The 12495-nt window shown below is 49.3% G+C and overlaps 1 protein-coding gene across 4 annotated transcripts in view; it reads right to left on the bottom strand.

The window, feature by feature from the left end:
* Nucleotides 1-12495, bottom strand: part of NGEF (neuronal guanine nucleotide exchange factor) — a 235068-nt gene that overhangs the window by 169797 nt on the left and 52776 nt on the right. For all 4 annotated transcript variants that reach the window (XM_073674494.1, XM_073674493.1, XM_073674495.1 and 1 more), the window contains one exon: nt 10706-11040. In XM_073674494.1, coding sequence (XP_073530595.1) covers nt 10706-10961 — 256 coding nt within the window. In that variant the 5' untranslated portion in view covers nt 10962-11040. The remainder of the gene's footprint in view (nt 1-10705; nt 11041-12495) is intronic.

Genomic DNA, 12495 nt, shown 5'->3' with positions numbered 1-12495 from the left:
ATCTAATCTGTATCTTCTCTCATTCAGTTTCATCCCATTGCTTCTAGTCTTTCTTTGTGCAAATGAGAATAAGGATGATACCTCTAAAGTGTGACAGACCTTCAGATATTTGTAGACAACTATTAAGTCTCCTCTCAGTCTTCTTTTTTGCAAGCTAAACATTCCCAGATCCTTTAGCCGTTCCTTGTAGGACATAGTTTGCAGACTGGTCACCATTATGGTAGCTCTTCTCTGAATTTGCTCCAATTTTTCTATGTCTTTTTTAAGATGTGGTGCCCAGAACTGGACACAGTATTCCAGATGAGGTCTGACCAAGGAGGAATAGAGGCGGATAATTACTTCACGTGATCTAGACTCTATATTTTCTCTTAATACATCTCAGGCTATTTAGCAACAGGGCAAAGACATCAAAACTGTAGCTTTGCCCCAGATGAATAAAGCCTAGCTATGACACTGCTTTACCCCTTAAGGCTATGTGAACACGATGCGGTTTTAATGCGTTTCTGCGGCCGTTTTTCCGCCGCAGAAACACAGTAAAACCGCTTGTTAATAGATCTGCCATGTATAGCAATGGTGATCCGGATGTGCTGAGCACATGATGCGGAAATTTCCGCTCCGGATTACCATTGCGGCAAAAACCGCAGCAGGACCATTTATTGTGCGATTCCGCCGCAAATTCGCGCCCATTGACTTGCAATGAATCGCAGCACACCCGCATGTATAATATCTATACATGCAGACTTGCTGCGTTTCAATGACAGTCAATAGGCGCAAATTCGCGGCGGAATTGCGCTGCGGGTGGTACTCGTGTCGGGAGAGGAGCCTATTATTCCTTTCATCCGACCGCCGCTCTGGCTAATGACAGCGAGAGCAGCGTGGATGGAAGGATCAGTAGTCTGCTCTTCCAAGCCCGCGTGCATGCGGTAGTAAAAACAAAGAAAAAAAATATTAAAAAAAACCCTCTATACTCACCCGTCCGGTGGCCCCTGGTGTTCTCCTGGTCCCCGGCGGCGATGTCTTCAGCCCGGAGGCCAGCGATACACTGAGGGAGCGGGTCCTGGAAGCACAGTATACTGTGCTTCCAGGACCTGCGCTGACGTCATCGATCAGCTGATGGTCATGACGCGCCCCCTGGGCCATGTTCAAGGGATACCCGGAGCCGGATCTGTATGGGGGTAGTAGTCCTTGTGGCGGTGACCCGGTCCGTGCCCAGGGTGTCAAACTAAGTGGCAGTCTATGGCAGTAGATGTTAATTTGATGTGTCGACTACGCCACCCGTTGAGTGCGGCTTTGAAGCCGCCGCTGCAGAGCAGTCCGCTGAGGCCGGTGGTATATGTGCAGCAGTGATGGTATAACCCCCAACGGGAGGGGTATGGCCTCAGGGCAGCAGGTGTAGATGGTGGGGGTTGTGACGGTGCAGTAAGAAGACTCAGAGTCGGGAGATGCAGTTCAGGGTTTTTACTTACTGGTGTCCTTTTGGTCACTCTGGCCTTGAGTGACCACCCGAGCCGTGCTGCGTCCACCAGGTCCTGGACTCGGCCAACCCCCAGGCAATTCCGGAGCGTGGTCCTGAGCTCCTTTCTGACTCTCCCTTCCTCTGGCCGTTCCCACCAGGGATCCACTTTTGGCCGGCTTCCTCGGGTCTCTTGGTGGTCAAGCCTCCTCTGGGCTCCCTGACCCTATACTTGGTGTGCCTTTCTAGTGGATTTGGTGAGGGTCGTGGCAGATCCTGACCACGACCTCCGGTTCCTGGCTAAGGTTTGTTTTGGTCTCTGCCAGCTTGGGATCCGGTACCCGTGTCCGCCAACCCTTCACCCTTCTGTCCTTATTCTGGGATCTTGGGGTTCTCTTCTTGTTTCCTCTCTGGGTCCTTCTTACTCCTCTCTCTCTCTCTCTCTCTCAGCAGGCTCTGTTCTGGAGCTGGGCCCAGCCGGAGCCACAGCTCCCTGTCAGCCCTCCTGGCTGAGCTCCTCTGCTCTTCTCCTCCTGCCTGAACTGAACCCTGATCTAAGATGGTGCCCACCTTATATACTCCCTCTATGTGTGAGCCCAGGTGACCAGCACCCAATGAGCTCCTAGCTTTACCCAGACTACTCCCCCTATCTGCCCCTACACTACTGGGATGTTCCACCCCCCTCCCACTCCAGCCAGGGACAGACGCTGTCGTACCTGCACATTTACTTGGTGGGAGTACCGTAGTTCTGTCCCCCGGAAATGGGATGTATGTAGTGCATGCAGCCTACTAAGCTCAGTTCCACACTCCATCCTTACCCGGGAGTGGAATACCACACCTCTGGGTCGAGGTGCAATACCCCTGTAGCAGCCGAATCCTCAGGGTGCTACATTCCCCCCTGGTAAATCACAGCACGTCCCCAGGCTGTAAAAGAATAAAAACATCCACAAACATACAAATTTTTTTCAAAAACATCATAAACATATAAAACATTATATATATCATCAGCATAAAACTTTTCATATAAAACTTTTCATAGTAAACATTCTTGTTCCTCCGGCCACGGTGCAAATTGTGACCGGATAAAGTGCAACAGTCTCTTCTGAAAAAAACACAGTTTCCTATAAAACCAGTAGGGGGCGCCTTAGAAAGCGCAACTATATACAAAGGGAGGTGGCCGCTCTCAGTCCTCGACCAGTGGGATTAAGGAAAGAATGACCGCTCTCAGTCCTCGGTCAGTGGGAAGAAGGAACATATTTAAATTAGCAGCATGGCATATACCCTTACGGGTAACTATTTTACAGTTTCAGTTCACCTCTTAATGGTGATGATGCCCTCCTGCTCCTTCCTGAGGGTAGGCTTCAGACCCGTCCGGGTCCTCTTGACCTTCCTCACACCGCAGCTCCTCCTCAGTCAGGCGATGTACATGAAGGGCATAGGGTCCTTTGGCACACTGGTGCCGGGTAAAGGTGACCTCATCACCCAGGTAAAGGTCACGACCTCTGTGTCCCTCCGGTAGGTGGGACTCGACATCTCTTCTGGTCACGAAGACGTCGCCGGGGGTGCGGTGATCTCTGATGAAGCCCCAACCGTGCTGCAACTGGAATTTAATTACAGTCCCGGTGGCACGGGGACCGTGGGCTGCACGGGGGTTCCGTCGGGTCCGGCTTTTCTGCTCTGCACTCCGGATTTGCAGCCGCTCCTCGCGGACCCGCCTCTCTCTCCTTTCTCTGTCAAAGACCTCTAACTGCTGTCGGCAGCACTCTGCACGCTGGGCTGCGGCCGCCCGGGTCTCTTGGGTGAACCCGATGAGGTCTTCTCCAGTGGGGTCCCACGCGAACTGCGCCTCCTCCAACGAGAGTGGGGTGATCTTGGCGGGCGCCGGAGCCGGGATCAGGGGCTCATCCAGGGGTCTTTCTTTCCGGAGTCGGGGATGGTGGTACTCCGGTGGCCACACAGGGGGCTGCCCATCCGGGCAAGTGTGCTGGGCAAATAGGTCTTCACCCAGGTGTGGCGCTGTGGACGTTGAGGGCGCGGTGGTGGTAGCGGCGCCCGGGTTTACCAGGCCTTGTGACCAGGCTTGGGGCACCCTGAATGTAAAGGGCACCGTGAAAACGGCGGTGCCCGGGGTTACTTGGCCCAGCGACCAGGCCGGTGGCTCGGCAGAGGTAGAGGGCGCTGTTGGTACTGCGGCGCCCGGGGGTACTCGGCCTTGCGACCAGGCCGGTGGCGTCTCCCGCTTGGCCGCGCTCAGGGTTGAGGCGCGTGACGTCACAGGGGGCGTGGCCGCGGCTTCTGTTTGAGGCCTAGTCGGGAGCGGTGACGGTGCAACGACGGGCACGGCAGGGGAAATTTCGGGCTCTGCGACGGGGAGCTGGGGCAGGCTCACGGCTTCTCGGCTCGGGGTAGTGACGTCCCCTTTACCTGCCTCCGTTTCTTTAGCTCCTTCCTCGGCGTCGTCTCCGGCCTTGATTCCTCCTGCGCCATCCTCAGAGGCGGTCTGACTCCTCGTCTCGGATGGCGTGCTCCGTTGGCGGGTTCCTGCCTGCAGGGCCATCTCTCTGCTCCATGTGGCCAGTACGTCTCGCTGCACTCGGGCCATCCTCTGAGCCAAGCCCTCCAGTGCGGTCCGTGCATGCTCCCGATCTCTGGGGAGCTGCGCCAGGATCTCCACCAGGCCTTCTGGGGTTGTCGCTTGCAACAGGCTCCTGACCGCTGGGTCGGTGCTGCCTGCCTCCCCCTCCATCTCCGGGTACGACTCCTCCAGACTCCTCCAAGCTGCTCCCATCTTCTCTCTTTTGTTCTCTCTCCGCCCCCATTGAGGGCGGTCCTGGGGCAACTTGGTGATTGTCAGTTCCAGGGGCAGTCCCCTCACGCTGATGGACATCTCAAGCATCACAGTCTCTGCTGGTGGGGGCGGTTTCCGCTTTTGGCGCCATCCTTGGACCTGGCCCACGATGGGAGGTGGCCTCTTGCCACCCTCTGGCACGCCCATAATGGCGTCCGCTCTGCCAAGGCGGGAAATCTTCTCAGATGGCGGGAACCGCTTCCCAATGGCGGGAAACTCTGTGGATGGCGGGAAAAGACTGCAGATGGCGGGCAAACGGCGGGAACCGATCCGAGATGGCGTCCGATGGCGGGGACCCTCCGGAATTGGCGGGAGACTGCTTTTTACGGTAAATATGAACTTTTCTTCAGGCACGCAGTACCCGGTGGTTGCGGGCACGTGATCCTGCCGACTACGCCAAAAGGTTGACGCGCCCCCTGGGCCATGTTCAAGGGATACCCGGAGCCGGATCTGTATGGGGGTAGTAGTCCTTGTGGCGGTGACCCGGTCCGTGCCCAGGGTGTCAAACTAAGTGGCAGTCTATGGCAGTAGATGTTAATTTGATGTGTCGACTACGCCACCCGTTGAGTGCGGCTTTGAAGCCGCCGCTGCAGAGCAGTCCGCTGAGGCCGGTGGTATATGTGCAGCAGTGATGGTATAACCCCCAACGGGAGGGGTATGGCCTCAGGGCAGCAGGTGTAGATGGTGGGGGTTGTGACGGTGCAGTAAGAAGACTCAGAGTCGGGAGATGCAGTTCAGGGTTTTTACTTACTGGTGTCCTTTTGGTCACTCTGGCCTTGAGTGACCACCCGAGCCGTGCTGCGTCCACCAGGTCCTGGACACGGCCAACCCCCAGGCAATTCCGGAGCGTGGTCCTGAGCTCCTTTCTGACTCTCCCTTCCACTGGCCGTTCCCACCAGGGATCCACTTTTGGCCGGCTCCCTCGGGTCTCTTGGTGGTCAAGCCTCCTCTGGGCTCCCTGACCCTATACTTGGTTTGCCTTTCTAGTGGATTTGGTGAGGGTCGTGGCAGATCCTGACCACGACCTCCGGTTCCTGGCTAAGGTTTGTTTTGGTCTCTGCCAGCTTGGGATCCGGTACCCATGTCCGCCAACCCTTCACCCTTCTGTCCTTATTCTGGGATCTTGGGGTTCTCTTCTTGTTTCCTCTCTGGGTCCTTCTTACTCCTCTCTCTCTCTCTCTCTCAGCAGGCTCTGTTCTGGAGCTGGGCCCAGCCGGAGCCACAGCTCCCTGTCAGCCCTCCTGGCTGAGCTCCTCTGCTCTTCTCCTCCTGCCTGAACTGAACCCTGATCTAAGATGGTGCCCACCTTATATACTCCCTCTATGTGTGAGCCCAGGTGACCAGCACCCAATGAGCTCCTAGCTTTACCCAGACTACTCCCCCTATCTGCCCCTACACTACTGGGATGTTCCACCCCCCTCCCACTCCAGCCAGGGACAGACGCTGTCGTACCTGCACATTTACTTGGTGGGAGTACCGTAGTTCTGTCCCCCGGAAATGGGATGTATGTAGTGCATGCAGCCTACTAAGCTCAGTTCCACACTCCATCCTTACCCGGGAGTGGAATACCACACCTCTGGGTCGAGGTGCAATACCCCTGTAGCAGCCGAATCCTCAGGGTGCTACAGTCACATAACCATTAGCTGATTGCCAACGCTGGCAATCAGCTGATCGGTCTCATGATCGATCAGCTGATGCTCACCTGACCCTGGGAACATGCTTGCGAATGATCTTCAGCTGATCAACCCCAGTGACCTCCTGCAGCAGTGATTGCTGATGTCACAGCTGTAGAAGTGACCCAGATTGTCGTGGGACACTCATTGGCAGTACGTGGACTGCGTCGTTGATGGTGGACAGGTGAGGAATATGGTTGTTTGTTATTTTACTTTTTTTTTCAGGAGATCGAGGGCTTCGCAGAGGCGTACAATAAAAAAAAAAGAAAAGTTGTGTGTTTTTTATTTCATTACAATACTTTATTCAGGCTGTGCTTGTTTTTTTTTATAAGGCGGCGACTATTTACCACGCGGTTAGTAATAGGGGCGTCTTATAGGTGCCCTCTATTACTAACATGGGCTTCACGTCAGCCGCCAATACAAGGCTGACGTGAACCCCAATCCCATTACCCCACTTGCCTCCGCTACAGGGCAGTGGGAAGAGCAAGGCTAAGCGCCAGATTTGGCGCATCTTATGGATGCGCCATTTCTGGGACTGCTAAGGGGTGATATTAATAGTCACGGAGTATACATGGCTCCTTCCCTGCCTATTAATATCAGCCTGCAGCTGTCTAGTTTAGCCTTTTAGATTTTATAGGGGGACCCCACGTCAATTGTTTTCTGGGGTCCCCCTGTAATTTAGCCAGTAAAGGCTAAACAAACAGCTGTGGGCTTAATAGTCAGAGAACATTTTTGGCTAATGGCCCCTTCCCTGGCTACTAATATCAGCCCCCAGCGGTCGGCTTTCCCTCTGTTGGTTATAAAAATGACGCGGGAGCCCATGCCATTTTTTTTTTTATTTTAGGCTCTGTGCCCCCGATCCAGACGTAGCAGTGCTTTGGACGCACATTTTTTGCTGTGTCCAAAACGTTGCATTTTATTGAATGCAGGTAAATCCACATGTGTTCACTGAACCATGCGGATTTATCGCATTCAATACTTTCTAGTGCTCAAATGTCTGTTGCGGAGCCTAGCTACTCTGCAAGAGAATTTGACTTGCTGCGGTCCTGAAAGACGCGCCGCATGTCAGTGTCCACGGGTGATTCGCAGCTTTTGATGCACACATAGTGGACATGCGATTTCTAGAGATCCCATCCACTATGCTGTAACATCTGGACACTGCGGGTTTGACGCTGTGTAAACACGCAGCGTCAAACCTGCAGCGGCTCCTGATCGTCGCCACGTACCCAAACTCACTCGCAGCATGTCAATTTCTGTAGCGGACACGCTAGTCTCCGCTGCAGATTTTGACTGATTGAAGTGTCATTATATGCAGTGGATTCACATGTACCGACAATAAAAGTGCGGTATTAGAACACGGAATTGTGGGCGCAACAAAAATACGTTATGTCCAAAGCGCTGCTGAGTGCTGATCGGAGGGACGTAGCGGCTAATGAAATAGCTGTGAGATGTTAATTATGGCCGGGGGGAAAATGTTTGCCCAATGGCACCTTCCCAGGCTAAAAATAACAGCTCACAGCAACCGCAAAAATTACATGAAAAGAAATGCTAATGAAGACTGAGCGAATGGGACTAGCTGACACCCAGCTCTTTTGTTTGGTGATGACAAGGTGTCAATCAGACCTTTTCATGACCAAACTTAAAGTAAAAAGAGTTTCATAAACACACAGACACAGTGTAAACACTTTATTTGAAATACAACAGACCCAATCTTTAATCACTTAAATGAACCAATATACTATCCCCAGTTCTATGGTAATCCAAGGGTTTAAGCAATGTCCCACTAAATAACTTTATTTAGCTCCAAAAAGCATTCACTGATGTACAAAAACGCTTCAGAAAACACTTAAAAAAATGCATGCAAAAATGCATCAAAAACGCGTAAAAAACATGTAAATCAGCTTGCGTTTTTTCTGCCAGGGAGAGGCAAAAACGCTCAGGAAATTTCTGCTTCAAATCCGCATTGTGCGTGCATAGCCTAACAAAGCCTTATGTACCAGCATCATTTTTAGTCCCTCCTGCCAGGGTTAAAAAGATGACATCTGAGACCCAGTGATGGACTGTGTTTTTCTTTGTTCATATGCACCACGATTAGGTCCAGGGAGGACACCATCATGGGAATTTGACTCCTTGTCAGAACCTTTAACAGCATATTTTTCACGGTTGAGATTGATGTCGTGGTGTGGGAAGGTTAATGATTGTTGATAACATTGTAATGTTGTCTGAGGGTTTTGCTATGGATACTTTATATCTGATATTCATTTTCTCATTGGACTGGAATCCTTGCAGGTTACATTTATTTTTCTTTTATCATTGCAGACTCTGAATTTCAAAATCTGATAATGTCTCTAAAGGAGCCCTCAGGTAGCTGTCTGTCTAACGCTCATTCAATGACTATCTCTTCCAAGTCCCCTCATACACATACAGGCTCGGCCAAGCATGTACAGTATATGTTCCTGCTCAAGAACAATATATGGGCAGTCCAATAGCCCATCATAAAGCACATTTTCACCTTGAGAGGTAGAATTGGGCCCCATTACCTCTTGCGCCTCTGTGCGGCTGAACCTATGTCTGTCCTCTATGTGCAAACAGTGCAGGATGTCATAGTTAACATTTCACAGGCTTTAGTAAAGTCAGACTACTCACACATTCCAGTCAGGACTGGGAGAAAAATGAGAACCTCGGTCCCTTGAAGATTGTGGTATGCGATTAGCCTGTCTTTACTAAAGCCTATAGAATTTTGTCTATCACACCCTGCACTGTTTGGAGGATTTAGTGATCTGTGATAGCTTGATATTTGGTGCCAGCGTACGCTTATGAGCTTCCATGTGGTTTTGAACTAATTGATTGTGTACTGTCACTCAAAATGGTTGTGCCTGGTATGTTGCATCTCAGCTCCATTGAAGTGAATGGGACTGAGCTGCAATAATGCACACAACCTGTTTTTGGAAAAAAGCAGCAATGTTTTCCTAATTTTGGACAGCCAATTATTTATAAAGCGCATGAACACAATAGAATGTTCAATGTTTAAATATTTTGGAAAAAAATACAGCTTGCTACATTATGTTGCTAGAACCAAAGTGAAGGCTTAATAATGTAGCACGTTACAGCTCCAGGAAAGAGGATGGCATTTTACCAAAACTCACTCACAGATTTGCAAATTAATGTAAATTTGCAGAAAATACAATTCCACATGTAACTTACATTCCTAATAGATTTGATTCTGAACAATATAAACCCTTCATAAAGTGAGGCCATACTGGGCCCTGCCATAGAAGGGAGGCCGACATGACAGGGTTAGGGCGGGAAGTATAGTGTATAATTGGGGTTGAGGGTTACGGATAGGGTTAATTTAGTAGGAGAGGCTATCGGGCTTACCATTGGGTTAGGAAGGACAATAGGCAGAGGTATAACAGGGAAGGGGTACATAAGGGATTATCCTGGAAGTGAGCAGCCATCTTGGGCACACCCTGAAGGAGAAGAGGAATCTCACATTTCTTACCCGAGTGCCATTATCCCCAGGATGGAGTCCGTTGAGGCCGCCCTACACCAGCTGAGGAGTGCTGCTGGACTAATGGGAGAAGATTGGCTGCAGGCCTCCGTCCAGAGCCTGCTCCAGGGGGTTGGAGGTGGACAATCTCAGTCCCCTCCTGAGATCCGCCGGCCGTGGAGGACAAGGCCTCCGGCGCGCCTAAGCCCAGAGGTAACCCCCCGGGTCTGGCGCCGCATAAGGAGCACCTCTCAGGAACCTTAAGGTAGGGTGGTGGCTCGGCCTGCTGCCTCCCGCCGTTCCCGGCCTAGGAGGAATACTGCACAGCGGCGGGGCCTACAGCGGGGGGAGTCGCCGGCCTCTCCTTCAACAATGATCCCAGCAGAGGTGTCCGGACCAGGAGCGGTGGGTCCACACGGCCCTGTGGAACTCGCCTAAATTGTTATACTTGTTGTATTGTTATAATAAAGACTGCTGTGGCCATTAAAATCCACCCTGGTGTTGAGTGTTTATTAAGGGGAAGAGTATGTTTAGATGGGGGGGTGAACACGCATGACTCGCCTATACCCTTTGTCATGCAAAGTGTGAAGTCTGGAGTATAACTGCAGCAAAATTCATATTTAAATCCACACTATTTGGTGCTATTTACTGTTGAAGTTTCGCTATGAATTACTGATGTGGTAAACCAGCCATCCACTTTCATTAAACAGAATCTGTCAGCAGGATGTAGAAATAGATAGTAAAGGCATGGCCCTAATGGTGCTGTTATACTGATTAGATTGATACCTTTGCTGAATCAATCCGATCTGTGATTCTTGTTTAATAAGGATTTGATGTTTTTGTCTAACAATATTTCAGTGCACAAGGGCGAGATTGTGGGTAGGGTATTTCCTCCTGCTCCGGCCCCTCTGCCTGCCTCCTGGGTTTCAATGACAGGTCACGGATTCTTCAATGACTTACCTCCTGTTTGAAATTTTGCGCTCCCGCCACAGTCATTGGTCTGGGCGGCGTGTGTACAGTTTCATTTCATGGCTGATTTTCTGGTATTCAATAAAATGGTGCCAGAAATGGCACATGGACCAGAACCAGGGCCTACTGGATGATTCTCCGCTATTCTGGTAGGGCAAACCAATCTAGGTACAATTCTAATCTTTACATCCCTTATTAATATACCACTACACCTGATTCCAAGCCACTCAATCATTCATCAATGATCAGAATTTGTTCAAGTTTTCACCCACCAGAATTCTGTGTCTGTATTTCCATGGAGTCTCTGCCACCCCCTCTGTCTCTTCTAATCTTCCGTGCTCTCATCGATGTATAAAAACGGGAATGCCTCCGGATAGGGATGTACCGGGGCTGCTCACACCCCTCCATGCTTTCTTCATCTCCTTCCTCTTCTTCTGATATCTGGTACGGCTTCATTCCAAAGGATTGTGTTGATGCTGGTGGGCCAAGTCTCATTACACTTTCTCCTTCTCTAGTTAAGCGCCTCATCTCTCCACCTTACTTTTATTATGCGGTAAACAGGAGGTCTGTCTTCATTTCATACTATATCATTGCTGTAGACATAATCCTAGGATAGAAAAACACAAAAGTCATATAAATTGCTTGAACTATGTGAAACTGTGTAGACTAAAATTTGGTTTCAAGTAGGAAAAGAGGTGAAAAATCATCAGTAAAAAGATGCCATGACAAAATAAGATTGTGTCACTGAGAACGCTAAGGCTACACTTTCTATTCTTCTCTATAGGAAATCCACTCTGCTGTTCTTAGGAGTTTTTGGAGCTTTTTGTTCCTAAATAAGTTTTGAAATATGCCTTTTTTGAAGCAGATCCTGAAGAAAACCTTTCCAAACTAAGCACGGTCAAATGAAAAAGATGCAAGAATTCGTCAGGAAAATAAATCTCATCCAAGACTCTTCAAAATCTATTCTGGAAATCCTTCAGGAAAAGAAAAACCCCTAAAAAAAACTCTGCAAAAAAGTAGCATTACCTGAAGCAATTTAGAGTTGAAAAACTCATGATTTTTGAACACTTCAAAAAACTCTGTGTGAACATGACCTAAAGGTGTCCAAACATCTTAGACATCAACAGAACACCCATTCGATTGACAGCTATGTGTCCCGATTACCCCACACTGAGCATGCATGTGTTTTCAATGGGTGAGTGGAGTAAGTCACTGTTAGACACTTCCAGCAGAGGGAATAGGAAAGGATTGGGTATTTGTAGTGCAATATATCCAATCTTTTTCTCAGTGAAACTGCCTGTCAGGACAGAGTCTGGTGGCCCTTATACACATTAGATGGATGTACAATCGCACTGAATTTGGTGGGTTCAGCTCATTTTATTGTCTGCAGCCGTTTCTACTAGAAGTACACCACCTACTACTAGAAGTAAACTACAACTTCACTTAAACTTTAATAAATTAAAGCGCCCCTAGTAGTGAAACGACAAATTCTTTTTTTTTTTAACTCAAAGAGGAGTAGATTTAATGCAGGTACAAGGAACCTTCAACACCCCTACAAGTTTGCCCATGTCACCATCATTTTTTATTATTTTTATTATTATTATAATTCTGTTTTATCGACCTTCTTGACAATTTTTCTCACAGTTTACTAGCTCTGGTTCAGCTTAATCCCTAGATAACATAGAATAAATCCTCTCCAAAAGAACACCTCCTCAAGAAAAGCACCTCCTCAAGAAAAGCACCTCCTCAAGAAAAGCACCTCCTTAGGGCTCATTCAGATGAGGCTATAATCGGTTCGTGTGCCGTCTGTATGCAAAACGGGTAGCATACGGACAGCACACTGACAAATACATTCGGGTTACCATCTGTATTGTCATGCATTTTTCAAGGATCTATTACAATTATTAAGATTAACAATTATTACAACTGTTCTTGTAAAAAAAGTGATGCCACACAGATATAGAAAATAGACATCTGGATAGCAGATGGATGTAAAAAAAGGACACAAGGATGGCATATGGTCTGTGGATGAGATTATGGATGAAAAATTGCAAAAATTGTC

This window comes from Phyllobates terribilis, unplaced genomic scaffold, assembly GCF_046119375.1.
Source record: "Phyllobates terribilis strain yellow unplaced genomic scaffold, ASM4611937v1 Scaffold_3__8_contigs__length_932513732, whole genome shotgun sequence".
NCBI lineage: Eukaryota > Metazoa > Chordata > Amphibia > Anura > Dendrobatidae > Phyllobates > Phyllobates terribilis.
This window is presented reverse-complemented; position numbering and strand designations above follow the sequence as displayed.